Source organism: Mustela putorius, unplaced genomic scaffold (genome assembly GCF_011764305.1).
Source record: "Mustela putorius furo isolate JIRA1106 unplaced genomic scaffold, ASM1176430v1.1 tig00000731_pilon_pilon_pilon, whole genome shotgun sequence".
NCBI lineage: Eukaryota > Metazoa > Chordata > Mammalia > Carnivora > Mustelidae > Mustela > Mustela putorius.
This window is the reverse complement of record NW_025421461.1, coordinates 2,173,341-2,200,853: the sequence shown is the minus strand read 5'-3', so window position 1 is coordinate 2,200,853 and position 27,513 is coordinate 2,173,341. Positions and strand designations below refer to the sequence as shown.

The 27,513-nt window shown below is 50.2% G+C and overlaps 1 protein-coding gene across 1 annotated transcript; it reads right to left on the bottom strand.

Annotated features, from left to right (window-relative positions):
- Positions 1-627: 627 nt before the first annotated feature.
- ALKBH5 (alkB homolog 5, RNA demethylase) lies at positions 628-26,143 on the bottom strand. The gene is made up of 4 exons (XM_004776524.3): positions 24,324-26,143; positions 15,254-15,334; positions 5,664-5,819; positions 628-4,847 (listed from the first exon to the last, which is right to left on the bottom strand). The coding sequence occupies exons 1-4, from the start codon at positions 25,091-25,093 to the stop codon at positions 4,670-4,672; spliced, it is 1,185 nt and encodes a 394-aa protein (XP_004776581.1). The 5' UTR covers positions 25,094-26,143; the 3' UTR covers positions 628-4,669.
- Positions 26,144-27,513: the final 1,370 nt, after the last annotated feature.

Below are 27,513 nucleotides of genomic sequence, written 5' to 3'. Positions count from 1 at the left end.
TGGGTACTGCACTGGTGAGCATGTGGACACCCAGCAGGGAGACTCCCAGCCCCACGGTAGGCGGCAGCTCTTGGGTTTGGAGCCCCTTAATCTCCTGCCAATACCAATCTTTTAATGATTTTGACTTGTCTTCAACATAGCAGCTTGAGGGATCCTATGTTTGATCATGCCCTCTGCTCAAAACCCTCTCATGGGGAGTTACTCGCAAGAGTCAAATTGTCAAATTTTACGGAATTTTGCAATTCATTTGCTAAACGTTCTTAAAATTACTTAAAATTTTGTTGAAAACAAAGATAGTATTCAAAACAAAGCACTTCCTATGTTAAGGTTTTGCTACAGACTGTATACTTTCATTCCTTCCATCTGTGGGATTTGGGGGGTTGAGACCCTGTACAATCATGTGCTCTGTCCACCTGTCTTCAGGACTCCGTGTTGTGATCTCACGTTGACAGCTTTCAGTCAGCCACCAAGCAAATGTTTACACCACAGAGATCGGCAAACGCCGCGGATCAGGCTGAATTTATTGCTGACTTTCTAGACCAGTGCCATCCAATAAAAACAGAGTAAAAACCACATATGTGATTTCAAATCTGAGTAGCTAGATTTAAAACAGTAAAAGGAAACCGGTGAAATTAAAGTGTATTTTATTTAACCCAGTATGTCCAAAATATTGTCATTTCAACACGTAATCAATATAAAGTAACTAATGATATATTTTACATTCTGTTTCATACTAACTTCCAATTCTAGTGTGTATTTGACACTTAAAGCACATCTCAATTCAAACCAGCCACATTTCAAGTGTTCAACAGCCAAACTGTCCAGTGGCTGCCATATTGGACAGCACAGGTCTAGATTTAAGAAATCAGTAGAGAAAATAATGTGGATCAAATTTAATAGCAGTGCTGAGGCTGAGAAATTTCAATCCAATTAACATAGTTTGTTCCAACAATGAGAAATCAGTAGGCCATGTATAAGATTTAGTGACAGACTATCTGGAAAAGAGTAGTGTAGTAGGCTGAACAGTGCCCCCCCGCCAGAGATTTCAGCTCCTAATCCTTGGAATTTGTACATTTTTTCACTTTGTGAATGTGACTGAAGATCATTACATGGGCAGATTATTTTTGATCATTCATGTGGGCCCTAAATCCAATCACTAGTGTCCTTGTGAGGGACAGGCAGAAGGGGATCTGGTACCCACAGAAGAGGCAGTCATGTGGCCACAGAGGCAGAGATAGGAGTTACCAGGCCACGATCAAGGAACATCAACAGCCACCAGAAGCTTTTAGAGGCAAGGACTAGAGCCTCCAGAAGGAGCGTGGTTTGAATTGTGATCTCAGCCCAGTGATCATAATTTTGGATTTCAGACCTCCAAACTGTGAGAAATAAATTTCTGATGTTTTAGCCACAAAGTTTGTGGTAATTTGTTACAGGAGCCCTGGAAAACTATTATCAGCAATGAGATCCAACTCCATTTGCCGTATCACGGTTGAATTACAACCACCGGCACGCTACAAATAAAAGAACCTATCAAAAAAGATCAACAAAAGGCTTCTATAAGAACACTTGGCTATACAGAGCTAGAATGTACTGTGTATTTTATTCGTAATTTCTGTGCTACACATCTTTCATGCTGGCACAATTTGGAACAGCCATGTGTGTGAGAGATCTATACCAGGTCTTGTATCCTCAGTACCCTGCACAGAGCCTGGCACACAGTAGGACACTCATATTTTTGAATGAAGGGGACTTTGGGCCTCAACTTCCCCCAGCACAGGAGGCTTGAAGGAATGGGATGAGGTACCTAAGAAGGCAGGGCTGGTGCCAGATGTTGTTAGAGCACCCACTGTGTGCAAGACTGGGGTGCGGGCAGAGTCAGATTCATGGAGTCAGGTACGGAATCCCCACAGGCTTAGGGACTACTCAGAAAATTAGTTTAGTCCAGAGATGGGATGCTGTGGAACTGCTGGGCAGAGACTAAAGCCAGTGATACAGCAGGACCCATAAGGGCCAAAGCCCCTTCCCCTGGTCTCTCTGTCCCTTATTTCTGCAGAGCAAAGAGCCTTTTTGGAACTAGGAAGAGCCCAGGTGTGATTGTCACAGCTACTGTAGAGTTTCAGCTCCCCAGGCCTGCATATGAGCGCCCATTCTATGTCCGAGTCAGGGGCCTGGGCCCTAGAGTGGGAGGTGTCCCCCTCTGCCATGTAGTCTAGATGACTTTGAGCAAGTTACCATCCCTTTCAGCTCTAATGTCTCCTCTCTGGGGCAACTGTGGCCCTGTCTACCCCCGGAGGCCCAACTAGCTATAAAGCATATGGAGGCTCTCCCCCAGTGCCCTTCATATCTTGTCACCGATTTGCAGGACTGAGCCCTAGCCGGTCACCTGCTCCCTCTAGAGTCTCTCTTCTCCTCTCTGAAATGGGCAGGTAAGTGACTTGCCAGGTCTCCACAGCAAAGAATTGGCCAGACTGGTTTGGGCACTGGAAATCAATGAGGGAGACTCTACACCCAAGCTGAACAGAATCTGGCAGCCAGGTCCAGGACCTGGAGGGACTAAAACCCTCTGGGCCCCAATGCCAGTCCACACAAACACATCTGGCTGAAGCCTCTTACTGTATCCCACAACTCTGTAGTACACATCTTGAAAGCAAGGACCAAGACTTTTGCTCACTGATGAGGCCACAATGAGGGCTTGGCCAGAACATAGTAGGAACTCAAGAATTTGCTTAACGAGCAAAACCACTTGCCTATCTTTTATAAAGGCCAGGCTCTCCCTGCCTTTGTTCACCCTGTCCCTCCTTCACTGGCACACACCCTATCTAATCACACCAAGGGGGAAGGGCTTCAAAATTCAGCAGGGTATGATCCTGGCTCCTGCAGGACCACGGCATCCTGGGCACCTGGTCCATCCTCCTTGGAGTGGGAGAGAGCACAGTAAGCAGAGGGCAAGTTCACTGTCGGCCTTCAGCCCTATTATCTCCCGTGAGGACCTGGATGGGCAAAGGACTCTGTCTGGCCTCCCCAGCCCGGGTTCAGAGTTAAGAAAATAAGGGGATTAAGGAAGCACCAAAGGCAAATCCTCTCTTTTAACAGTATCAGACAACTGTTTCAAAATATATTAGATTTGGTTTTTATTGTAGAGCACACATATGAGGGCAAAGTGCTGCACACACAACTACAAATCATTTTTGGGAAAAAAGCTGTAAGAAAAATAAACCTGCAACTGCTTTAGTTATGCAGTCCGACTTGAATCCACGCTGGCAAAGGAGTTCTGGCCCCTGAGAGGGGACTTCTTGATGATGGCTGCCCCAGACTTCTGCAGCCTCAGGCCTGGGCCTCTGTAAGACAAGGCCCCCTGGGGTGGTGGCAGCCTGGGGACTGGGAAAGCCTCTGCTCTCAGCAGGCCCGGGTCTCAGCCATGGCTGGCAAGGAGACATTCCTAATGAACCTACATCATCAAAACCTTGCAACCTTCAAGGATCTGAGTAGGTGGGAACTGCCAAAAACTTTATTATCTTTTTCCTTTTATTACTTTTTAAAAGCCCCTTCCCCAGCTCCTACACCCCTGAGGCAGAGGAGGCGCCAACCCAGTCTGCAGACCTGAGCTCTGGCCTTGGATGCATGCTACAGGCAGACAGAGCAGGTGGGCAGGCACCTTCCTATGGGGATGATATGGAGAGAAGGCCCAAGCTGGCCAATGAAGGAGAAAGGAAAGGGTTAGGAAAAAGTCTGGAGATCAAATGAAAAAAATAACTCAAAAACAAAAGAAAACAAAAACCCTACCACACACCACAACAATTTTCCATACCCCAAATGCTAGACTTGGAAGGACACCAGTCCCTCTAGCTAGAAACCATTCCTAAAACTGCCCCAACATGGTAAGTCTAACTGTTCCGTACAATCACACGCATATGCTTGAAAGAAGCAACCCAGCAAAGACGTGTGCTCTTGGCAAGAAAGGTCAGGACCACTGTAGCCAGCCCCTCAGCAGCTCAGGGACCCGTGGGCAGAGCAGGCCAGTGGACACAGATGAAGCCCGGGAGCTCAGCCAATAGCTTTGGGGTGGCAGAGGACTGTTTAAACCTCCACCCAGTCATCCTGAACAACTCTGCTGCGGGAGGAAAGGGTACTTGTGTAGGCTTCCAGGCCCTGGAGAACAGGTGAGAGGTGGGAGGACAGCAGGCCTCCGGCAGAACCAATAAGGAGCATGAGACCTCAACCCAGCACGCAGACACAGGTGGAAGGGAAAGGGGCAGAAGACTGAACTTCATTTACAACACTGAGAAGATTTACATTTAAAGCAAAACAAGAATTTTCTTAACCAAAACATTTTGTTGCTTTTAAATAAACCCAGCCTGACAGCCCCACTTGAGGACAGCTGCACCCCACATCCCTACTGGCCACTCCAGCATGAGCTTCTGTCCCCTATAGATGCCAACAGCCTTTCCATTTCGTAGGAAAACCGAGAACACGAGAATCAGGTCCCAGCCAATTCTGTTCTTCAGCCTTAACAGGCAACAAACCCGAGGAAAAAAATTCAGGATCAAAAAAACAAAAACCAAAAAATGAAAACAAAAACAAAAACAAAACGCCAAAAAACTGAACTGAACAAAAGGAGGGGGCAACTACGTGAGGAGTAACCAGAGTTCCCAGGGGCGCACAGCACACCTCAGTGCCTCCGCATCTTCACCTTGCGGGCGGGGCTGCCTGCCGCCTCCGAGCAGTCCTCCCCAGACTCATAGGACTTGCGCCAGTAGTTCTCAGAGCTGAAGCTACTTCTCCGACGGTGTGTGGGCAAAAGCACCGAGCGCCGGTTCTCTTCTTTGTCCATTTCTAGGATCCGAGGCCTGCAAGGAAAGGGGTGGGTGGAAGCGTTCCCTCACACCTCTGTGTCTGCGCTGGGCCCTCACCATCTGCAGGATGGTGCGCTCCAGCTCGGCGGTTCTGCAGAAGGGATGGTAATGGCAGAAACACTGGCATCGTCTCTTTGCCCACTAAGTGCAGCAGCCACACCTAGTCTCGGAAACACTTCCCAATTACCCTGGGGGATCTGCTGAGTTGAGGACACCACCAAGGCTGCCAGACAGGAGGCGGCCTTCCCTAGTACAGCCTCAAGGCCCTGCCCGGTCCTGCCATCACCTCCCCGCGCTCTGCTCACCCACTCCACTAGCCCCTGACCAGCAAGCTCTCCCTGCCTCGGGGTTTCAGGCCAGTATCTCTAGCCTAGATGGGACTTCACATATGGCTTCCTTATCCTTTTCATCACAGCTTAAACACGTTCCCAGAAGTCTTCCCCAACTCTTCTGAAATGGATCCCTGGTCTGCTATCTTCCACATCCCGAGCTTCCCTCCTAACATTTAAGTACTCATGAGAGCGTTTGTCTGGGTGGATGGAACAAGGACGTCATGGGAAGCCCACAAAGCCTTCCCACTTGTCAGAATCTCAGCCCAAGCCCTGCTCTCTAAGGGTGCAGGCAGCTGGTCACGGGCTAGGTGGGAATGCCGCCAATTCCACTGACCTAGAAGCAGACATTAAGGCTTGGAAAAGTGGTCAATGCCACGCTTCTAACCACATACCCCAGGTTTCCCCCACCTATTTCACCCTGCAGCCGGGCCATGGGGCTGCTTTGTTGGCTCTTGTTGAAGGTCCGGAAGCTGAGTACCTGTGGGCAGCATCAGGGTCTGCCTTGCGATGGGACCGCTTGGGTTTCAGAGCAGGGTCCCTGTTGTTTCCTGACAGACGATCTGAAGCATAGCTGGGTGGTAACACAGAGCTGCTCAAGGACTTTGTTTCCAACCGGGGTGCGTCTAATCTCGTCCTGCAAAGGAAACACGCATGGGGTCACCAGTGGGCCTTGGGAAGGGAGTGGGCCCCATGACACCCATTCTCTGGCCAGGGAGAGGGGAGCCAGCAGCCTTCGCTCTGTGCCTCAGTTTCTTCCTAGTTCAAATAGATCTGGCTGACTTGCAAACACCTACCTTCTTATATTCAGGCTTAGGAGTAGGAAGAGGAACATTTCTGTTTGGAGGCCTCTAGTGATAGGGATCTGCTACACCAGGGGAAAGATCCAGGGCTCGCTCTCTCAGTTGGACAAGCAGCCCCACTCACCCTACTCCAGCCCAAAGGTTCTCCAGGGGCTTCCACTCCACCTGCCAGAGTCCTGAGGGCCCCAAAATACTCCAGCAGATGCCCTCATCCTTCCTGAAATATCAAGACAGGAAGGAAGGTTCACCTGGTCCAGGCCTACAAAAGGAAAAGAGACTCTTCTACTCTCTTACACAGTAACACTAAAGCTATGGGAGAGCCAGGAAAGTCCAGGCCCAACTCAACATTCACACACTTGGCTCTGATCTCACTACAGCCACCTGGCAGCTTCTGCTGGTTACGGGATGCTAACTAAGTCAAGGCCAAAGGGCTTTTGAAGACAGAATCCCCGCTGAGCACTAGGCCTAAGTTTTAAGGAACATGCTGCCCAATAAAGGGAAAACATGGAAGTATGGACGGGGCAGTGATCGGAGTCCTTTATAAAGCCAGGCCAAGAGGAAGTTAAGCCTGGGAAACCTCGAAGAAACCCCGACTCCTGTGTGATACAGAGAAGGCTGGCAAGTCAGGCTGGTACCAGCAAGGGGCAGGAGAAGCCTGGTTTGGGGAGTGATGGGAACACATCTGGCAGAAGGCCCTAAAGGCACCCTTCCTGTAGGCAGCTGTGCACAAAGTAGTCACTTGGTTCTGAGGAAGGTGCTGTGGTCAGAGCAGAGCACCTTCACAAGAACACTGCAGGGAAGACAGCAGGAGGGAAATCCAAGAGCTGCCCTGGCCTAAGGCACACAGTATTCTTTTAACAACTGCATGCAAAACTCACAGATCCCTCTACCTACCCCCAACTGGCTAACCTGCTGTAAACAGATGGGGAAAACTAGATCCCAAAGGTTATGGTAATTCACGGGTCCTGGAAGTCGTGGGAGAAAAAAGTTTAAGCCCAGGTGAGATTCCAAACAAGCCTAACAAGCAGGAATGACAGGGCTCTGACGCCAGGCAGTGGTTTTTCTCCTGAAGCCAGCAGGGGACGCCTTCTAGCTGGGAAACAACATTCTAACACCCTCAGGCCCAAAGTGGTGGGCAGACCAGCAGAGCAATTTTGCCTGCCTCCCTGCTTTGGCCTTATGTACAGGGAAACCAGAACGGTCAGCTGTACTCACTGGCCCACCAGTCTCGGCCTCCACTCTGAGCCCTCCAGGCTCAGGGAACCAGGACCTATCTAGCAGCAAAAGGAAGAAGATCCAACCCTAATGGTGCCACTTAGAATCCAGGCTAATCACCATCCTTTTCTGGGCCTTCTCCATCTAAACAAAGTAGGGAGAAATGTGGCTGTCCCTAGGTCCTCCTTCAGTTCTAAGAGTCTAGAAATCAAGTGGCCTCCTTCAAGGCTAGGACTTTCAAGAAAGCAGGGGGTTGGCGCCCAGGTGGCTTAGCTGGTTAAGCGGTGTGCCTTCGACTCACGTCATGATCCTAGAGTCCTGGTATGGAATCCCACATCGGGGTCCCTGCTCGGCAGGGAATCTGCTACTCCCTCTGCCCTATTCATGCTCACCATTTTTCTCTCTCCCCAAAATAAATAAAATCACTGGGGCACCTGGGTGGCTCAGTGGGTTAAGCCTCTGCCTTCGGCTCAGGTCATGATCCCAGAGTCCCAGGATCGAGCCCCACATCCGGCTCTCTGCTCAGCAGGGACCTGCTTCCCTTCCTCTCTCTGCCTGCCTCTCTGCCTACTTGTGATCTCTGTCTGTCAAATAAATAAATAAATCTTTAAAAATAAATAAATAAAATCACAGAAAAAAGTTTAAAAAAATATTTTCTTAAAAGATTTTATTTAGGGACGCCTGGGTGGCTCAGTGGGTTAAGCCGCTGCCTTCGGCTCAGGTCATGATCTCAGGGTCCTGGGATCGAGTCCCACATCGGGCTCTGCTCAGCAGGGGGCCTGCTTCCCTTCCTCTCTCTCTGCCTGCCTCTCTGCCTGCCTACTTGTGATTTCTCTCTGTCAAATAAATAAATAAAAAAAAAAAAAAAAAGATTTTATTTATTTACTTAAAAAGGGGAGGGGTTGCAGAGGGGAGGGAGAGAAAGAGGGAGGGAGGGGGAGAAGCAGACTCTCTGCTGAGCAGGAAGCCAGACTGGATTCCAGGACCTGGAGGTAATGACCTAAACTGAAGGCACACGTAACCGACTGAGCTACCCAGGCACCCCTCACGTCTAAGATTCTTGAGAGGGGTTAAGGGGAAGAGAAGGTGCCAGGTAACACCCAGACACAAGGGTGGGAATCAGAAATCACTAGAACCCAAGGACCTCCTCTTTAACAGGTCAGGCCTCATCCCCCCCATTATGGGTGTAGAGCCGCTGGAGAGGTTAGGGGCAAGGTATGAGACTAGTCAGGCCAAGAACACAGACTGGCTCTGCTCCTCTCTCACTGCCTGAAGGAGGGGAAGGGGGTTCTGCACATGACAATACCACTGCCATCAGGATGCAGCCTCAAGAGAAGAGATGATCAGGAGGTGGCCCTACTAAAAAAAATCCCTGCCTCCTGTACCTACTTCTGGGACAGTATAAGTTCTGGGGCCTGAAAGTGCTCCTGGGGCTTTACAAGTACATCTCAGAATAGCTGGAGGAGTTTCCGCCCTCCCTCCATTTCCAAAAAGCTACCATGCTGCAGGAAGCCAGGCTAAAGCAAGATCCCAAACCCAGTGCCCACAGGTAGCTTAATTTCTGAGAACAGCTTCTTAAAAGGCAGCTAACTTTCAAGGAGCATGCTAGACCCCTCAGGGTTCAGCAAACATATCCATAAACTTCTGAAGTCAGGAAGTTCTAGCAGTAAGGGCTGGGCCTGGGTCTCCTCAGATGACAAGAGGCAAAGACACCTGGCTTAAGATCTGAGTCAACAGGGTTACAGAAAGGCACCCCAGGTATACCAGGTCACCCAGGCATCAGGACACCCCCAGGACAAAAGCAGGGATTGGGCAGAGGTACTTAGGAAGCCAAACCAAAGGGAGGATGACTGAGCATTAATATTAACACATTAACATGTGACCTGAGGGTGAAGAGAGGGGGCTGACCATCCCAGGAGCTCTCCTCTTGTTCCTTTATTACTCATTGAATCCTCTAATCTTCTGGAGAAGTTGCTGAGGAGGACTATTCCCACTGTAAGGATGGGAAAGCAATACTAATTGGAGACCAAGTTGTTGGCCTAAGCCACACAGCCACTATCCCATGAAGGCCTCTGAAGGTGGGCTCACTGCACTGCAACAGAACAGATTGCTGTCCAGGCAGACACCATTTCTAGGAGACCAGGAACCAGCCTGCGCCTCAGGCCAACCATGCTTCAACTTCTGGCTCCACCCTCACACCAAGCACCCTTGTGCTTACAAAGCTGGACATTCCCAATGGAGCAGAGAGGCAGTGTGGCAAGCCTGTCTGAGCAACCCTTGCCTACTGAGTGACCTGGGCCTCTAGGTCTAAGCTCCAGCACCAGAGTGTCAGATTCCCACAAAGCACAGACCTATACCATTGTCTCTCCTGCAACAGCATTCAGACCTCCTGCCACCACTCCCCATCTTCCATCAAACTCCTTCCAACATCACATGTTGTTGCCTGCAAGGCAGTTCTGACCCTAGCAGGCTTCCACACCAGTCTCAAAGAGTCTAAAAAGCATGTGAGGGGTATAACCCAAAGAGAGGGCACCCAAGGCCCATGGTCCTAGCAAGGCTTCCAGAATACCTCCATACCCAGGCCTGCAAGATAACAAGGCCCCAAGGGCCTCTCCAAATCATTCAACTTGATTACCAACATGTCATACCACATACTTGTAACTCAGGGCTCCAGAAGCCAGTGCTGCACAGATGATAGCCAGACAACAGGGCCAGCATCGTGGGTGCCCAGGAAGCTCCCGTTCAGGCCTGGTAAGGTACTGATATCCTCCACAACACCAGGCAGTCAGACAACAAGCTTGCTTTCCCTGGCCTGGGCCAGTAAACAACCTATCTCCAGGTTCCCTTTCCTCTCATTCGCTGTGCCTGTACTCATATCCTACCTTGACTGGACACAGCCTTCCTCATCCCCTACCCCTAACTCATCAAATTCAGAGAAGCAGGCATGGCATTCTTTGATTTAACCATCCCTAGCACCACTGCTGCCCCAATTTATGAGAAAACACAGGGCTCAAGTAACCAGCTTGTCTTCAGTGAAGAAAGGGCAAGGCCGGCCAGGAGCCTAAGTCAGTTTCACCTCCAGGTGGTCTTAATGCTCTCCCACTCCTTGTGCAGGATAAATGCACATGTACACACATACTCACTAGACCAGGAAACTAAGGTGGGCTAACTCTTGGCCCAGGGGATGAGAATCTTGGAGACAAAACAATGGCACATGTCTTGATGGGGGCAATATCTCAGGCCAACTCAGGGAAGCCAAGAGCTGGCCACCCCTGCCCCAAGGGACGAAGCCCAGAATACACCCTCCATTCCCACCCTCCCCTCATCACAGAGCCTCATACTTGGGCTACTCTGCTTTCAGGAACAGTCTCCCCCTGACCCCTGCAAACCCCTGGTCTGAAGGACCAAATAAGCCATTTAGCTCGGCTGCCTACAATCTCTCTCATGCAAATCCCTCACCCCACTGCTTCCTGGCACACACCAGCCTTGGTTAACATTTGGCAAATGAACCTCTAGCTGCTCTTCCCAGCTTCAACCCACTGCACTGAGCTCACTTAGCCAAAAGCAAAGAAATGGGCGATTAACACTGCCTTGAGCCACTTTATCTGATTAACTGGAGATTAGCTGCGCAGGAATATAAGGTCTTATAAGCAGACCAGGGTGTCTCCTGAAGGCCAAGGGACTGGGTGCCCTGGCCACCAAATGAAGGCTCTGAAGGCCCACAACCCATCTCTGATGATCAAGTGTTGATCCAAGACCTCCTTCCCACACCTCCCTGCAACTACAGAGATCCTCTATACTTTGTACCTTCTAGCCTTTGAGCTGTTTTTGTGTTTCTTAAGAATTTTTATTTAATTGAGAGAGAGAGAACGCGCACATGGAGGAGCAGAGAGAGAAAAGCAGACTCCCATTGAGCAAAGGAGCCTGACGCGTGCTAGGCACGAACCCAGGAGCCTGGGATCATGACCTGAGCTGAAGGCAGACACTAACCAGCTGAGCCACCTAGTAGTCCCAGGCTTACCATCTCTGCCTGGCCAGCAATTTCTAGCTCAGGAGTCAGATTCACCAACCCTGTCCCAGCCCATCCCCAACCCCTACCAAGCTGGATATAACTGCTAAATCTATTTGCTGGGCTCCAGCAGATACACTTTGTGGTTTTAAGACAGTGTTCACTCTGATGGTGGTGTACTAGCATGCAAAATGCCAGCTCCATTACACACCAGCAGACCCGGGTTCAAGGTCTTCCTCAGCCATTTACCGGCTGTGACCCCGAAAGGACTGTTAACACTGAGCTGCAGCCCAAGGATTCCACTCATGGGGAAACTCTCAGGTGATCACTCCTAGCCTCCAGTCTTCTCTGTGACAAACAATGGTGCCACACACTTGAAGACTCACATTCAAAGATGCCACACTGTGTTGAATCAAAAAGCACTTGGTGGCTACCCACCCATTTCCCCCCATGAGGCGTTTAAGACTGTCCCAGCTCTGACTGGCCCTAGGCCCTCCCACAAGAGCCTGTGCAATTTTTATCCAAAGTTAAGAGAAAGCAAGCCTGGCTCCATCCCCTCTGTCTATGGAGCAGGGCCAGGCTCAATGCCCAGATTCCACCCACCCAGATGTGGCCTCACCAGCAAGCAAGTCAGCCAGGTGCCCATCAGGACCACATCCTTAATGTCTGGGCAGTGTCTGGGCCAGGATGCTCCGTTTTTCATCCCATCATTAGCTTGTCCTTTTCTAAGAACAGCCCATATAACTACTCTGGAGCTGCTCCTCATTCACCTGCGTTGTCCCCCTCTGGTATCTCCTCTGGGCTGGGCCTCAGTGCTGGGTCTGGATGAGCAGGGTCCCCGTCCCCACAGAATGCAGATCTGGAAATTCACAATGGCAAGTATACGGGCTCTAACAATCTAAAGAGGGAGGGGATACACTGATAGGGCTACAGGTATGTGTCTGATGCTTTCTGCGTGTCAAAACAGTCAGCACCTGAGCCTTGAGGGATGGCTAGGTCAACCAACTTTCACTGTGCATAGGTGGGTCATTTGCAGGGTAGGATGTGGAGGAAGATGAACATGTTGATGGGAAAACATTTCTAACAGAGGTCACACTGTTGCAAGGATCCAAGCCCATGGACCACACTAGGAGCTGCAATACTTTAACGTAAGTGTGGAGGACAAGACAACAAGGAAAACTCCAAAAGGTTAGGCTGGATGGACAGGCAAAATCCAACAAGGAGCCTAGTGTTTATCCCGGGTCTCTCGTCTGGTCCCGAGTTGTCTCTCTATAGCTGGGCGGTATTCTAGCTCAGCTGACCCAGGGAAGCGGAAGGCCATCCTCCCATTCCTCTCCAGCCCCCTCATACCAAAGCTCTGTGCTTCTGCCATCTAACCCAGGCTGTGGTTGGTTCTTGGGCCCATTCAAGTTGGTAGATGACTGATGCTCTTTGACCTTTCAACAGTCATTCTCCAAAGTCAGACCACTGCCAGGAGCCCGGCTAGCCAAAGAGCTTCCAGGGGACCTGATTAACAGTGTAGGCTCCTAACTCTACTGAGAAGCATCCAACCCAGCCAGCCTGAGATGGCAAGTAAGGGAGTAACTGCCGAAGAGGAAGGAAACAGCTGGAAGAATGATCTGACACTCCAGCTATGGCCACTTCATTTGCACCTCCAGTGAAGATTTCCCTGGGATAAACTATTTTGAGAGCCTTGCAGGGAACACCTGGGAAGTTGCTGCTCTGGTTTTGTATCACCCTGGGGGTTCCTCTCCAAGCTCCTGGCCTAGGTGAGGCACTTATCCCTGGCTGTAGCTGAAGTGCCAGTACAGCCCAGGAAGAAATGACTGGGGAGAAGAGGCCAGAAGGGAGCTACACTCTGGACAGCATCACTTCCATGTTCTGGGTTTTGGCCTGTGCTGGGAACCACAGGAAAAGAAAGCAGAAAGGCAGATCAAAACCCTTCTTCTGATGAATTCTGGGAATATCTGTAGGCTAGAGGCGAGACACTGCCAGCTCCTGTACAGACTCCCATCTGCAGCTCCCACATGTGCCTGGTGCTATACCTGCACCCCAGGATCGTCCTTTAGGTCTCTATCATTTCCATGCTACACAGGTACAACAGATACTCAAAGTTTTGACTTGACAAAGTGGCAGAGACATGCCAAAGAGACTTCATCCACCACATTATGTTGGCATTCTAGACCCAAAAGGCCAAGATGCTTTCAGTTATAAACTGAAGCTAAAAAGATGGTAAGTCAGGGGTACCTGAGTGACTCAGTGGGTTAAGCCCCTGCCTTCGGCTCAGGTCCTGGGATCGAGCCCCACACTGTGCTCTCTCCTCAGCGGGGAGCCTGCTTCCCCCCCCTCTCTGCCTGTTTTGCTGCTTGTGATCGCTGTCAAATAAATAAATACAATCTTTAAAATAAATAAGTAATAAAGAAAAGATGGCAAACCAGAAAATAAGGATGTACTTAAAAGAGAGAGAAAGAAAAAAAAGAAGAGAAAAAACTCCTAATGGCCAAAGCTGGCATAACTGGAACATAAAACAAATACTCATGAATTCATACTGATGTAAGTAAACAAGTGAATAAAGACATAATGAATGAACAGGAGAAGAAGAAACAAAATCTCCTTGCAGAATTCCAAATAACTTGGGCGGCGACTCCCCACTCAGGGAGCTGGAGCTAACTCCCCACTGCTTATGGGCCGGCTGTGCACGGAGATTTCCCTCCTACCCCAGGGGAAGCAAGAACTTAGAGCGCAGAGCGCAGCCAGTGGACACAACCTCAGCCAGGTGTTCCCAGTCGCCGTCAACAGTGAGAAGTCCTGTGCCCTGGATAGGATGGAAGACGAGTGGGCCTCACCTTCGTGGTCTTCCTCCCCCAAACCCCGAGCCCCAGTAGAACCAGGAGAAAAATGCCAAATTCCAATGGAGAGATGTTCTACAAAATATCTTACCAGTGATATCATGAATAAGGCAAGTCTGAGAAAGTGTGACAGCCAAGAGGAGCCTAAGGTGATTGACAACTAAATGTAATGTGGGGTCCTGGCACAGAAGAAGTATGTCACAAGAAGACTAAGGAAATCCCAATACATAGGAACTTCAGTTAATAATAATATATCAATTTGCTTTCTGGACTATGACAAACATATCTTACTGATACGAGACGTTAATATCAGGGAAATGGTGCTTGGAGTACAGAGACTCTGTACTATTTTTACGATTTTCTGTAAATCTAAAACTGTTCTAAAAATAATGTTTATTTAAATTAAAAGAAGAAAAAAAAGATGACAAGCTATAGGACACTGTGTTCTAGCCGGTGCGGAGGGTGGGGTAGGGGATGTCCCGGCACTGGTTCTGCTCTCCTCACTGTCATCTGTACAACCCTGGACAATCATCTAGGCTCTTGCACTCCACTCTAAAGACAAGACTGTCTTGACCCAGCATCCGCTTGGTTCAGTCCATTCATCCCATGAGCAGAAAACCAGAAGTGCGGAAGAGGCCAGGACTGGTGATATTGGTCAATATATCCCTGACTTCCTGGCCAGAGAGGAGAGACAGTCACAAGCTATACACCTGCTAAACACTGCAGCCTAACCTCCCACCTTCGTTTCCTCTTCTCACTCCCTGCTCCTCCCAGAAGTGAAAACCCAGGCATTTTTAAAGCAGGCTGCTAAGGCGCAGTCTAAAAATAATCAGCAAGATCACATGTGACAAATCAGAACCAAAGAGATGGGGAAAAAGAGAGGGGGAAGGGAGGTCTGGAAGAGGGGGTCCCTAAATCTTGTCTCAAGACTGTATCCATAAACACAGGGAGCATACGCTTTTGCTCAGCCCCCAACTCCCTAGTTAAACAACCACAGAACTTAATTTTTCAATGAAGAAAAGACAAAACAGCTTTTTCCTCAAAGAATTAAAATAAAAAAGTAGGAGACCTGATAGCCTTTTCCTCTCCCAGGCTTCATGCTGCTATGCTATTGATACAGAGGAGCCAAGTTCTAAGGGAATCCAGACCTACATCTCCAGACAGGCCTGCAGGTGCCAGACACCAGGGCACTTACTTCCTGAGGATGATGACCGCTCTGCGCTCCTTGATGTCCTGAGGCCGTATGCAGTGAGTGATTTCATCAGCAGCATATCCACTGAAAATAAACACAGAGCATATGAGCTTGGAAAGTGAACAGACAACCGAAGTTCCCAGAGGGTAGAGAGAGAGAAATATGGTCCAGGTTTTATGGACACCGCTGCCATGTTATTCTGAGAGGTTCAAGGATCTACATGGAAAGGGAATTCATCTGTTAAGATCCAGGTTGTGCCAGTCAAGAAAAAAACCTGGGATGAGGCAAAGACAAGCCTGAAGGTATAAACTACAGTAGCAATCTCTCCCTCCACACAAGCCAAGAGCCCTTCTTTTACAGGGCCCCCAAGAAGATACACCTTTAATCACTCTGGAGACAGCTAGAGTGACTCAGGCCAAACCTTGGTGAGAAGACAAGAACTCCACCTCCTCCTCTTCTCCCCGCCCCCCACCCTTCAGCACAAAGAGGAAGCCTAGGCAGACACTGACAGCCCTGAGTCACCAGAGAGAACTAAGGCTGCAATGTTTAAAAAGACAATTTGTCTACTTGAAAACAAGCTTTCAAAAACCTCCATTTGGGGGGATCCAAAAATCTTGAAGACAGCTGTGTTTGGGATATTTTAAGAATTCCCATCACACTCGAATATCTATTTATTTTCATCAAGTTACACAATTTAAAAAACTGCTTAGACCAATGAATGTGGGTAGATGACTGTCCTCTTCACAGTTACCATCTTTCCGATTTGAAACTCTGGAAGCAAACTCAGCATCCTGAGCCTCCTCACATGCCCTCGCCAGGAGCTTGGCACCCAAGAGGCACTCCCACCCCAAGTTCCTCCATGGAGCTGAGGCAGGGCTCTACACAGCCAGACCCACGCTCAGCCACAGGCATAGTGGGAGGTGAACACCTCGTCTGGTCTCGCTCAGCTTTTCCCTGGCCACCCCTAGACCGCAAATCTTCCTCTCCAAGGCTGCTCATCAGCTCCCTTCTCAAGGGCAACTAAAAATACAACCATGTAACTGTTAAAAACACTGCAGGCCTGGGAGGAACTCCTCAAAATGGTCAGGTTGCCCCAATGTGAACAAGAACTAGAAGCAAGACAAATAAAAAAATAAGTCCAAGAGGGGGGAAAAAAAACCCTCTGCTTTGAGGCCATGCTGGGAGAGACAAAACCTTTATTTTATTATTATTTTTTGAACATTTTATTTATTTGTCAGAGAGAGAGACACACACCCACACACACACCATGCATGTGACCGTGCGTGCACACATGAGCAGGAGTGGCAGGCAGAGGGAAAAGCAGGCTCCCTGACTGATGTGGGACTCAATCCCAGGACTTTGGGATCATGACCTGAGCTGAAGGCAGACCCTTAATCGACTGAGCCACCCTGGCATCCCCAGAACCTTTATTTATTTATTTGTGGCTTGTTTTTTAAATGATTTTTTTTTTTTTTTAAGATTTATTCATTTGACAGAGACAGTGAAAGCTGGAGCAGAAGCAGGGGGAGTGGAAGAGGGAGAACCAGGCTTCCCACGGAGCAGGAAGCCCAATGTGAGGCTTGGTCAGGACTACAACCCCAGCTGAAGGCAGCCGCTTAACGACTGAGCCACCCAAGCGCCCCTTATGTATTTAAGATTTATTTATTTATTTGACAGAGAGAAAGAGCACACGAGCACAAGCAGGGAGGGCAGCAGCACGCTCCCTACTGAGCATGGAGCCTGATACGGGGCCTGATCCCAGGACCCTGGAATCACGACCTGAACCGAAGGCAGATGCTTAACTGACTGAGCCAACCAGGCGCTCCCAGAACTTTTAAAGATTCCTTCTCTGAGCTGCTCCTAGACCAGAGGTTTTCAATTTTCTCTGTGAACCTAAGTCCTAGAAGAGACTAAGGATAAGTGTCCACAATCAAATCAACGTGGAAAACATTGAAGAGTTAAAAAACAGCACGACTATGTTAAGAGATCTGAGAATTACTACAGCAAAAGAATCTGCTGACTTTGTTTAATTGAGCACTGACCAAAGAACCTTCTCTCAGATAACACCTATTAATATCTGTAAGCCTACAGTGAAAAATGCCACACAGAGCTGGAGGAGTTGAAGAGGCCTGAGTGAGAATCTGAGTTTTGTTGCCTACTAGCGTTGTGACCTTAGGGAATTCACTTGCTGGGCACCTAAACCTGTTTCTTCATCTGTAATAAGGACAGCAGTAGCTTTTGGGTGTTTATTTTGTTATGCTTTACAACTTAGGTATTCTTTTATGACCACTAACAATTAATAAGATTTTCTTTCTTATTTGAGAGAGAGAGAGAGACACCATGGATGCGATGCACAGAAGTGGAGAGGGGAGGCTGATGGAGAGAGAGAATCCCAAGATGACTCCGCACTGAGTACAGGGCCCAACACCGAGCTTGATCTCATGACCCTGAGATCATGACCTGAGCTGAAATCAAGTCAGATGCTTAACCTACTGAGCCACTCAGGCGCCCCAATTTTAAGATTTTAAAAAGGGGGACACTGCCTCTTCCCTTGAAGAAAGAATTAGAGTTCTATGACTACAGGGTTGGCACCCCCTGAAAACTGTAGGGCTGTTGTGAGAATTAACTTAGATAATGCACTGTGCCTGGCACAGCATTCCCATTTACTAAGCACAGGACACAAGCCAGAGGCCCTGGACCACCCTGGGGGAAGCTAGAGACTTGGGTTCAGTACACGCCAAGGAAATGAGATCTGGGTTCCTCTTATGGGGATCTGCCAGCAGAGGAGGCCTCATGGGCCAGGACTAGTTCTAGAGCTCATTCTAGGCTCTTGTCACTCCAAACTGGGAAAATACAGGTGTAGGGTGCAAGAGAGTCCTGTATGAACATAGGACTTCCCCCAAAGAGCTAAGTCCAATTCCCCAAAGGTAATCCAAGGCACATTTCTAAAGCCTGAACCTGAAGTACTGGCCACAGGCAATCTTTCCTACTATTAATAAGTATCAGTCTGTTTGACACGGCTATAGGCAACTGGGGACCCCACCTCCCATATTCAGCAAGGACCCACTCCCCTTAATGCAGAAGGAGTAAACCCAGATGTCTGTCAAAACTTATCTGCCCGGGGCGCCTGGGTGGCTCAGTGGGTTAAGCCGCTGCCTTCGGCTCAGGTCATGATCTCAGGGTCCTGGGATCGAGTCCCGCATTGGGCTCTCTGCTCAGCGGGGAGCCTGCTTCCCTCTCTCTCTCTCTGCCAGCCTCTCTATCTACTTGTGATTTCTCTCTGTCAAATAAACAAATAAAATCTTTAAAAAAAAAAAAAAAACTTATCTGCCCAATACGTTATATGATAATAAAAAAATTAAAATTTAAATTAAAAAACAAATAAATCTTAATTGCCCCCACTCCCCAAGGGCTCCAGAATTGTGCCACTGAACACAGGCCTCAAAAGAGCTAGTGCAGAGGTAAAACCACCTGGAACCCCAGAAATGACTGTGTCACTGAATGCACCTGAACAGCTCATTAGCACTGGTCTTCTAGAACTTCCAAGCAGCTGTGACATGGCCCACTGACCCCTCCTCAGTATCTCAGGCTCCTCTGGGAGCAGGAGGCTCTAAGTCCTGGCCAAGGAAACTCTTCTGGCTAAACTTCAACAGAAAATGTCCAGCAGAGACCACAGAGGATTACTTACTGCTAAGGAACCTACTTACCACAAGAGAAACTATCTGCAAGTCCCAGTCTGCCAGCTTGAAATTTAATACGCCCTGGGTCCAGCCCTACCCTTGGCATGAAGATAAGTTTCAGTGCCTCCTGCTCTTTGTTTTCACAGGGAAAGAAGAGGAAATACTTCATGTTGGTCAGCCTTCTGCTCCCTGCCTGGGCTGAGCCCTTTCAAATTCCCCCCACCCCATATAGCAGTGACCAGCACAAGCATCAAGAGTGACAGACCTGGCTCTGTAACCCACTAGCACTATGCCTTACAGTGACTCTTAAGAGTCTTTCCTCTCCACAGGGAAGCTTTCCTCAAATCCCCCAGGATGGGTTTCCCCCACACCAACCAACCACCCACCCACCCACCCTCCTTTACTACTATGTCTGGCCCTGTGGAAATTGTGTTTTCCCTGTAAGACAAAGTGCTGCAAAGGCCTTATTCATCTCTGCACTCAATGGACACTAAATGAAATGTGTGTTGGACTCAACTATTCTGTTCCTACATCTACAAAAAAAAGTTCTCACAGCAAATCCTTCCTTAGAGGATTAGGTGCAAGTTAAATGAGTCTGAAAAACTCTAAGGGACTGTGCAGGACTGTACATCTCTCCTCTAGGGAACAGTTTTGGAGACAGTGTTAAGGTGAATTTCCAAGACAGTGACCATTTTCCATCCACTCTGTGCCCTGCCCGGGACAGAACAGAACCAGAGGTGGAGGGACTGGCCAAGATCACTAGCACTGCCAGACAACCTTCCTTCAGCTATAGCTACCTGCTCTGGACAGCCCCCACAAGCTTGCCTCACATTCCTAATGAGCCTAGAGGATTAAGAAACTTGGGCTTTGGGGAACAGCAGGCCAGCCACCTGGGCACAGGGGTGGGATTGTGAGCTCATGCTCATTATAACCAGACCTAACCTTCTAAGAGGACACATGGCCTAGCTTTATGAGAAGTCCTGGGAATGAATACAGAAGGAAGGTCAACCTGTTCCAGGTCCCAATTCTCTCCACATCAAGGTATAATTAGAGAGTAGCTAAGCACAGAAAGTAGCTCATCTCCAAAGACGTTTTACCTAAACTTCAAGCATTCAACAGTGTGAAATTCAATCTCCATTAACAACTCTATGCCATCAATAGTCCATTTTGCAGAGAAAAACTAAGGCCCGGAGAGGTTAAGTTACTTACCCAAGGTCAAACAGCTAAAGTGGTGACACTGGAACTCTAATCAAACTCTTGATTTCAGTATCTATGCTATCCTGGTTTTTGGTTTCTTGGTTGGGGGAGGAGGTAGGTAATAAGGTGTAGAGAGAAAAGCCCATCTGTGTTTTCTGGTAACAAGGTCCAATCTATCCTGAGGACCTCACTGGCCTTAGAAAAGGACATTTAATACCTACCACCCCCAAGGAAGAAGTCTGCAAAGACGAGCCCATGCCTCCAGAGAGCTAGCACCGTATCTCAGCAAAGGCTGAACACCAACTCCCCAGGCGAAAATGGCCAGCCAGCCCTGAAATCTGTGCGGCCTGTTTACTTTCTGCTTGCTCTGAGCTTCATGATTAAGACCATGGTTTACCTGCTAGCCTCCTTCCATTTGCTGCTGCTGCCTTCTTGTTAGGCCTGGCACAACCAAAGCCAGCCAATCCCCTTGGCCCAGAGCTCCTCCTAAGAACGCAGAGCACAGCCCTGACTTCATCCTGAGGTTCCTCCCCCTTTCATGGAATCAGACTGCACACAAGAGATGTGGCCCAGGACCTATCTGCCCTACTTTCCCAACTATTTTAAGCCAGAAAGCTAAATATTGCTTTCAAAAGCTGAATAAGATCAGCCCTTAGCCCAGAATGAACAGGGGTGCCCATTCCACCCAATATCAGTTTTTACCTAGAAGGCACAGGCTATGCCCACCTCTGCATGTCCCATGGCTGGGTGGTAACAGTCATTTCCAAACAGGTGGCTAATAAGGCTTGGGTCTCTGGGCATGCGGCCACAACCACAGACCATGGAGCAGTGATTAAAGTAGCAGCAAGTAAGCAATTAGTCTTGAGGTAATTATTCTAATTAATCCAACTAAAATGTGTTTTAATCTGCCCCTTCACCCTACATAAAACAGGAGAAAGAATGTGAAAAGAACTGATAGAACGAGGTGAAAGATCCTTATTTCCCTGGAGAACAGTATTAAGAGGGACCCAACCAGGCCCAACATGGGAAGGTTACAAAAACAACCACAACAAAAACTGGGTTTGGAAAGACACTTAAAGCACTTTCAGAGGGGTCTGTGAGGCAATGCTCTAAATGCCCACATTTGGACACTGCTGAGTCAATGTTTGCCACATGCTAACGTCTACGCTGACAACTATTACACATAAAACAGTATTCCTGCCATGTAGCCTTGGAACGGGTATAGACTCTACTGCCACCAACAACTAATGTCTGAGTCACATGAGAATTACTAAAAACCCTCCCCACCTGCAGAGAACCACTATCTTCATCAGCCCCCATGTTCCAATCTGCAGCTTTACAGCTCATCACTTCTGGGCTGGGATACACACCCGGAAGTCAAAGAAAGCATCCCCTCTTACCAGCCTGGGGAAAAGCCCAAGGAGCACTTAAAGAGGCACTACTAACAGACAGGTGTTCACCCACCTGAATACCAAGTAAACAGAGTACACTAAGTAAGCAGGTGCTAGATAATTAAAATTAGTAGGGGCATCCAGAACCCTAGAGCAGTGGCTCTTAATTGGAAGGATTTTTGCAGCCCTACCTACCCCAGGATAGCTGGCAATACTTGGGAAACATTTTTGGTCACCATGAAGATGAAACTGCTATTTCGTAGACAAAGACCAGGGCTGCTATTAAACATTCTGCAATGCACAGACCAGCCCCTACAAAACGAAGAATCAGCCAACCCAATATGTCAACAGTATTACTACGGAGAAGATCTGATGTACTGTTTTCCCATGGCAAGCCTCGCCAGACTCTCTACTTCATGTCCAGGTTGAAAGGTAGAACTAAAATTGAATTCCATCAGCCTCAAGTTAGCATCTACCTGTCCCCGCTCCTTACCTACGGCTACTCTCTGCTACTGCCACCAAAGCTTCCGTGATCTCCCTGTTAACTTCTTTGCTTGGCTAACTTCTACTCACCCTTCAAGTTCTACCTTATTTCCTCCTAAAAACTCCTAACACTCCAAAATGAGTTCCCCCACCTTCAAAGTACTCCTGCAGTTACTTACCTGGGCTGTAACTGCCCGTGGCTTCCACTGGGCTGTGAACTCCATGAAGGGAAGAGCCATGCTGTAGGCTCCACCAAATGCCTAGCCCTTTCCCCAACAAGAGAGCAAGGGATCATTAAAAGGTTGTGTATGAAAGCAAATATCCATTTAGGAGCCCACTCCGTGCCAGGCTCTGTATAAACACCCAATCACCGTGTTTAGTTCTAACAGGTTTTGAAGTTGGCATTACCCCCACTTTACAGACGGGAAAGCCAGCTCAAAAAACACCCACAAGGTGCCAAAGCAAATGACAGCCGAGCTGGATTCAAAGCCTGGGGCAGCACTTTTTAGGATATGGCTGAGCCTCCCACATTAACTCTACAGCCAAGTCAGAATTAGGGAGCTGGAAGAGACTGGGAAAGCTTTAGGACTTCACTATCCCAAGGAAAAGATGAAGAAAATTTTCCTGATGATGCAATCCTGTTGCTGATCACTAGCAGACCTGCATTTTAAGAACTTGAAACTTCTGCTCTTCAATACAGCAGAATGTGTGTATGCACGCGTGCTGGGGAACAGGAAAGCCTCAGAGTCACAAACTATTTTTTATGACCACCCATTACACGTCCAACCACTGCTACAGCTCATGACAACCTTAAAGACCTGTGACTACGTGGAAAATTACTATCCCCTTAAGAGACTAAATGGCCTTTGTGTGAGGTCCTTTTAGCATCAAGAGCCCTTCAACGAAGTCAGACACCAAACTGCCTTACAGAGTAAGCCACTTGTGAGGGTCTGCCCTGGAAATCCCACCTTAAAGGGTTCTACTAAGACATCAATCTGGGATCACCACTTAGATAAGGACAAGCTCTGAAGCCCAAATGACAAAGGGGCACCTGAGGATAAGTGGCTGTCTTACATTTCAGATGCAAAGTACTGTTTTGGCTACCAATGACTTCCCAAACTTCCCCGTGAGGAGACGCTGGGGTATCACAAGGCTCTGCTGCCACCCTCAAATACAGAAGCAGCCTCAGCTGTTAAATGAGACTGGTGGCCTGCCTCATATTAAGAGGGCTCCAGGGTACCCGCTTCTCCCCAGGACCAGGGCCCATGGCACAGACTTCAGAGGTTAAGCAGATCACAAAAACTCAGCACGTCCTGATCCTATACTAGAATTCGGTGGTCAAGCAGTGGCTCTGAGAAGCTGCAATCTAGAGCTCCTAAGAGGTTTTGGGGATTACTGAAGTACAGTGCTAGGTTACTTGTTCTAGGGCTGGAAGGACGCAGCCTCCAAACAAATATTCCACTTTATATAAACAACAAAGGGGTTCCAGCAGGCAACCTTTTTGGGGGCCAGGGTACTGAGTGAATTCTCAGCAAGATCTGAGACCCAAAATAGGCCAAGAACCTAAGTTCTGCGGCTGATGCAACTACAAAGCCAAATACCAGGTAAAGAGATCTGCTTTATTTGGTTTCATAGGGCCCCGGTAACAGGTAACACATTCTTACCAAGGCCCAATAGGCTCTTCGGCAGACAAAAGGGGCTGAATTTTCAGAGTCCGCTGCACCCTATTTCTGCCCCAGCCACTAACCTATTTGATTCCAGCGAAGTCACTCCCTGTGCTAGGAAGAGAGAATGTGCATCTATTAATCTCAGGGACCTTCCTTCCACATTTTCGCTGTTAAGAAATCCTCACACATGTCCTTCATTTTTCTGTTTTTGTTTTTTAACAAACATGAAAACGGCAGAGTTGGAGAGACTTTCAGATAAGAGTTCAACTTATTTTTCAGAAAAGCACAGATCTGGAAACAGAGACCCAGAAAAAGGGAAAGTGACTTGCTAAAATCACACACGGAAACAGCCTCCTTAAATCTCAGCCTTCTAGAAAGACGCCTTTGTATCAATTCTTGGTCAAGCCTGTGTGATCATGACAAACCTGCCCTCGGGATACAAAATTCTAGACTGTTATCCTGACCGATCCCTACTTTATTACTACACGTGTTTTAAACACAGACCCCTTTTCCCTCCACACCCTCCTCCCCCCAAAACCAGACGAATGGGTCAGAAATGTAAAGCGTGGGCTCCTGTCTGCTGCTGCCCCGCGGCTGAGGGTGGGCAGCTATGGCAGCAGGATGCAGGGCCGCCCCCTCCTCCCAGGTGGGTTACCTGAGCACAGTCACGCTTCCCCTGCGCACTGGCAGAGAAAGCACCGGTTCCGACACCCGGATAGGCTTGAACTGGAACTTGCAGCCGAAGCAGAGCGCCGAGTCGCTAAAGAAGGACACGGACACGATGGGGCGCTCGAAGATGTGGATGGGGTCCACGTGAGACACGATGCAGCCGCCGGGCTGATAGTCGTTGATGACGGCGCTGTTGACGAAGCCCTCGGGGATGACGCGGTGCTCCACCAGCTTCTGGATCACCAGCTGGTGCACCCACTCTGGGATCTCGTCCACATCGCCCGGCGGATAGAGGCGCTCCTGGCCAGGTCCGCGCTTCTGTAGCTGGGCACCGTACGTGTAGCCCTCGCCAAAGAAGTACTTGTTGCGCAGCGGGGCCCGGTCCACCGTGTGCTCGTTGTACAGGCCCTTCTCGGCGCGGGACACCACCTCGTCGATGCGGGCCTCGATCTTGGCGCACTCGTCCTGGCTGAAGAGGCGCATCTGGCGAATGCCACTCTTTACCTTGCGCGCCTCCTCCTCTTTCTGCAGCTGCTGCTCCTCGTAGTCGCTGCGCTCGGGGTCCGAGTCCTCCTGGTACTTGCGCTTAGCCCCGGACACCGGGTAAGGCTCGGCGGCGGCGGCGGCAGCGGCAGCGGCGGCTACGGCGGCGGCGGCGGCGGCCGCAGCCTCCCGACTGCCCGCCTTATAGTTGTCCCGGGACGTCATGGACTTGAGCTTCTCACGCAGGTCCGTGTAACCGCTGGCGGCCGCCATGGCCCCCGCGACGTTGCTCTAGGGTCCTCCGGGGCGGGAGGGGCGGCCGGGCATGGCTCTTGGAGAACGCGCCCCGGCGCCCCGGGAGAAAAAGTGTTCCTCAGCGCCAAGCCCCCATGCGAGACCGGGGGACCCGGCGGGGGGCGTCAAGGGACCGGGCGCGGGGTCGGGCCTCAGGGGCGGGGGGTCATGCAGCGGTGGCAGCAACAGGGCTTCCTCCTCCTCCACCTTCTCCACGTCCCAGAGACCAAAGGCGCCGGCAGCGCCTCATGCCGCGGAGGGCAGCCGCGGAAGACCGACCCGACTCCCAGCCAGACCCTCAGACGCCCGGCCCAGCCCGCACTTTAAAGCGCTCCTCACGACGTCACGGGCCGTCCGCCCGACGTCCGCCAGCGCCGCTCCTCAGCGGGCTCTTCGGCGCGCACGCGCAATACCGCCGGCCACCGCGGCTCCACGCGCAGCGGGCATGCGCGTCCGTGTAGGCCGGGTCACCGGAGGCGCCGGCGCAAGCGCAGACGGGGACCGCTCGGCGTCCGCCGCCCCTCCCCCACTCACTGAAGGGCTCCGAGGGAGCACCCTCAAATAGCAACCTGCCTTCTTGACGCGCCACCTCCGCGACCGAATGGCTCCCTCCACAGGGGTGCGCTCACGCTGTCAACGCTGTCGCTATGCTGCGTCACGGCATCGTCCAAATGCTCGAAAACGCCTCAGCCCTCAACGCGCAACCACCGAGGAACCGCCACAACCTAGGGTGCCCCGTCACCGCCCCCTTTGGCGTTTCCAGTTCTTTCATTGGGTCACCGGCCACGCGCCGGGCGGGCCCAGACTGCAGCTTCCGGAAGTTGGTTTGCATGCAAGCCTGTCGATCAAGCGGTCGCCTTGGCTACTGCGTCTGTCACTTAATTAGCTGCGTGGAGGGCGTCGAGGACCCCTGAAGGGTAAATGGGTGGCTATGTAAGTGCCGGAATGTAGACGCCAACGGAGAAAAGCCCTCAGACTCCTTAGGAAACTTATGAAACCAGAAGAAACTTTTCAAACTCCTGGGCCGAGAGCACTGGGTCCCAGCTCTAAGTCCAAACGGCGACGGCCGCAGAAGCGGGACTCAGGGGGCACCTCCCAGCCCCCCCACCCCCGTCGTCCGGAGTGGACGTTCCACGAGTCACGTCCCGGTGGCGGGGGGCGCGTGCGCAGCCGCGGGGCGCGCAGGGATTTGGCGTCGGTTTTCCTTCGCGTTAGAGATGGGTATAGGGGCTCCTCTTCGAAACGACAGAAGGAAACTCAAGGGGACAAGTAGACTCACGGTGAAGGCAAAACTATAGCTGATTACCGGGGACGATTCCAAAGTTTTGAAGCCGTGCGCTCGGACAGCGTGCGCGGCGTGGGCAATGGCGTGGCGGTTCCGCGAGGGCCGGGTCCCCAGCCAGGGTTTCTTGACAAAAACCTCCCGTGGCTCCCGGGATTGAGTTCTCCTGTTTTGCTTGGCGTTCCAAGCCTTTGTTTGAGACCTTTTGGGCCTCGCCCCCTCTACCCTCCCCGCGAACTCTGAGCGCCAGCCTTGCTCAGACAAACTCTGTCACACCTCCTGGCCTTCGCCCAAGCTGTTTCTTCCTCCTGAAATGCCAGTTCCTTTCCACCCATCTCCTTTATGTTGATTTTTTTGAGCCTCAGCTCACCTCCCTACAGCCTTCCCGGACACGCACTAAAATGAGATGTGTCTTTGGTTTCGTGATTTGGCCTCGGCCTCTGCCTTCAGCCTCACCTCCCTAGCCATTTTGCTCCCAGCCCACGTGTGTGTCTGCATTCTCTCCACGGCTGCTCACCACGACCCACCACCCGACCCCCAACTTACCAAAGCACCAGACTGACAGAGGTTTGAATCTTGGACGGGTGGATGGGCTCTCTGACCCCGGGCCGTGACTTAGCTTCTGAACCTCAGACTAGTGGTCTGTAAAATGGCATAACCTTAGTACCCCATCATTTGGTAGTTGTGAGAACTAAACGAGGTCATGTATGTTAAGCGGAGGGGATTGTACACCGGTAGTCAGGGTCTCAGTTTCCAAACTGAAGGGCCTGCCAGTTGCTATTGGGAAGTGTGCGTTGTGTTGCTGCTGGGCAAAGCTAGGCTGGCAGGGCCTGTTTGATGGCTGGGACTCTAGAGCTGTCCCCAAGCTCCCTGCTGGGCCACCTTCCTAAGCAGCAGCAGGTGCAACAGAAAATGCGGCACGCCTGAAGCCTATAGTAAGTTTGGCTCCTGCCCCTTTCTGACACAGCATAGTGGGAGCGCTGATGGTGGTGGTGGTAGGAAGGCAGCTGCAGGTTGTGAGAAGGTGGCCAGTGGGCAAGGTTGTGGTCAGCCAGGGGCTCCCGTTTCAGTTGTGCCTGGGCCATGCTGTGTGAACGCATGGGCAGGGACCCCTTGC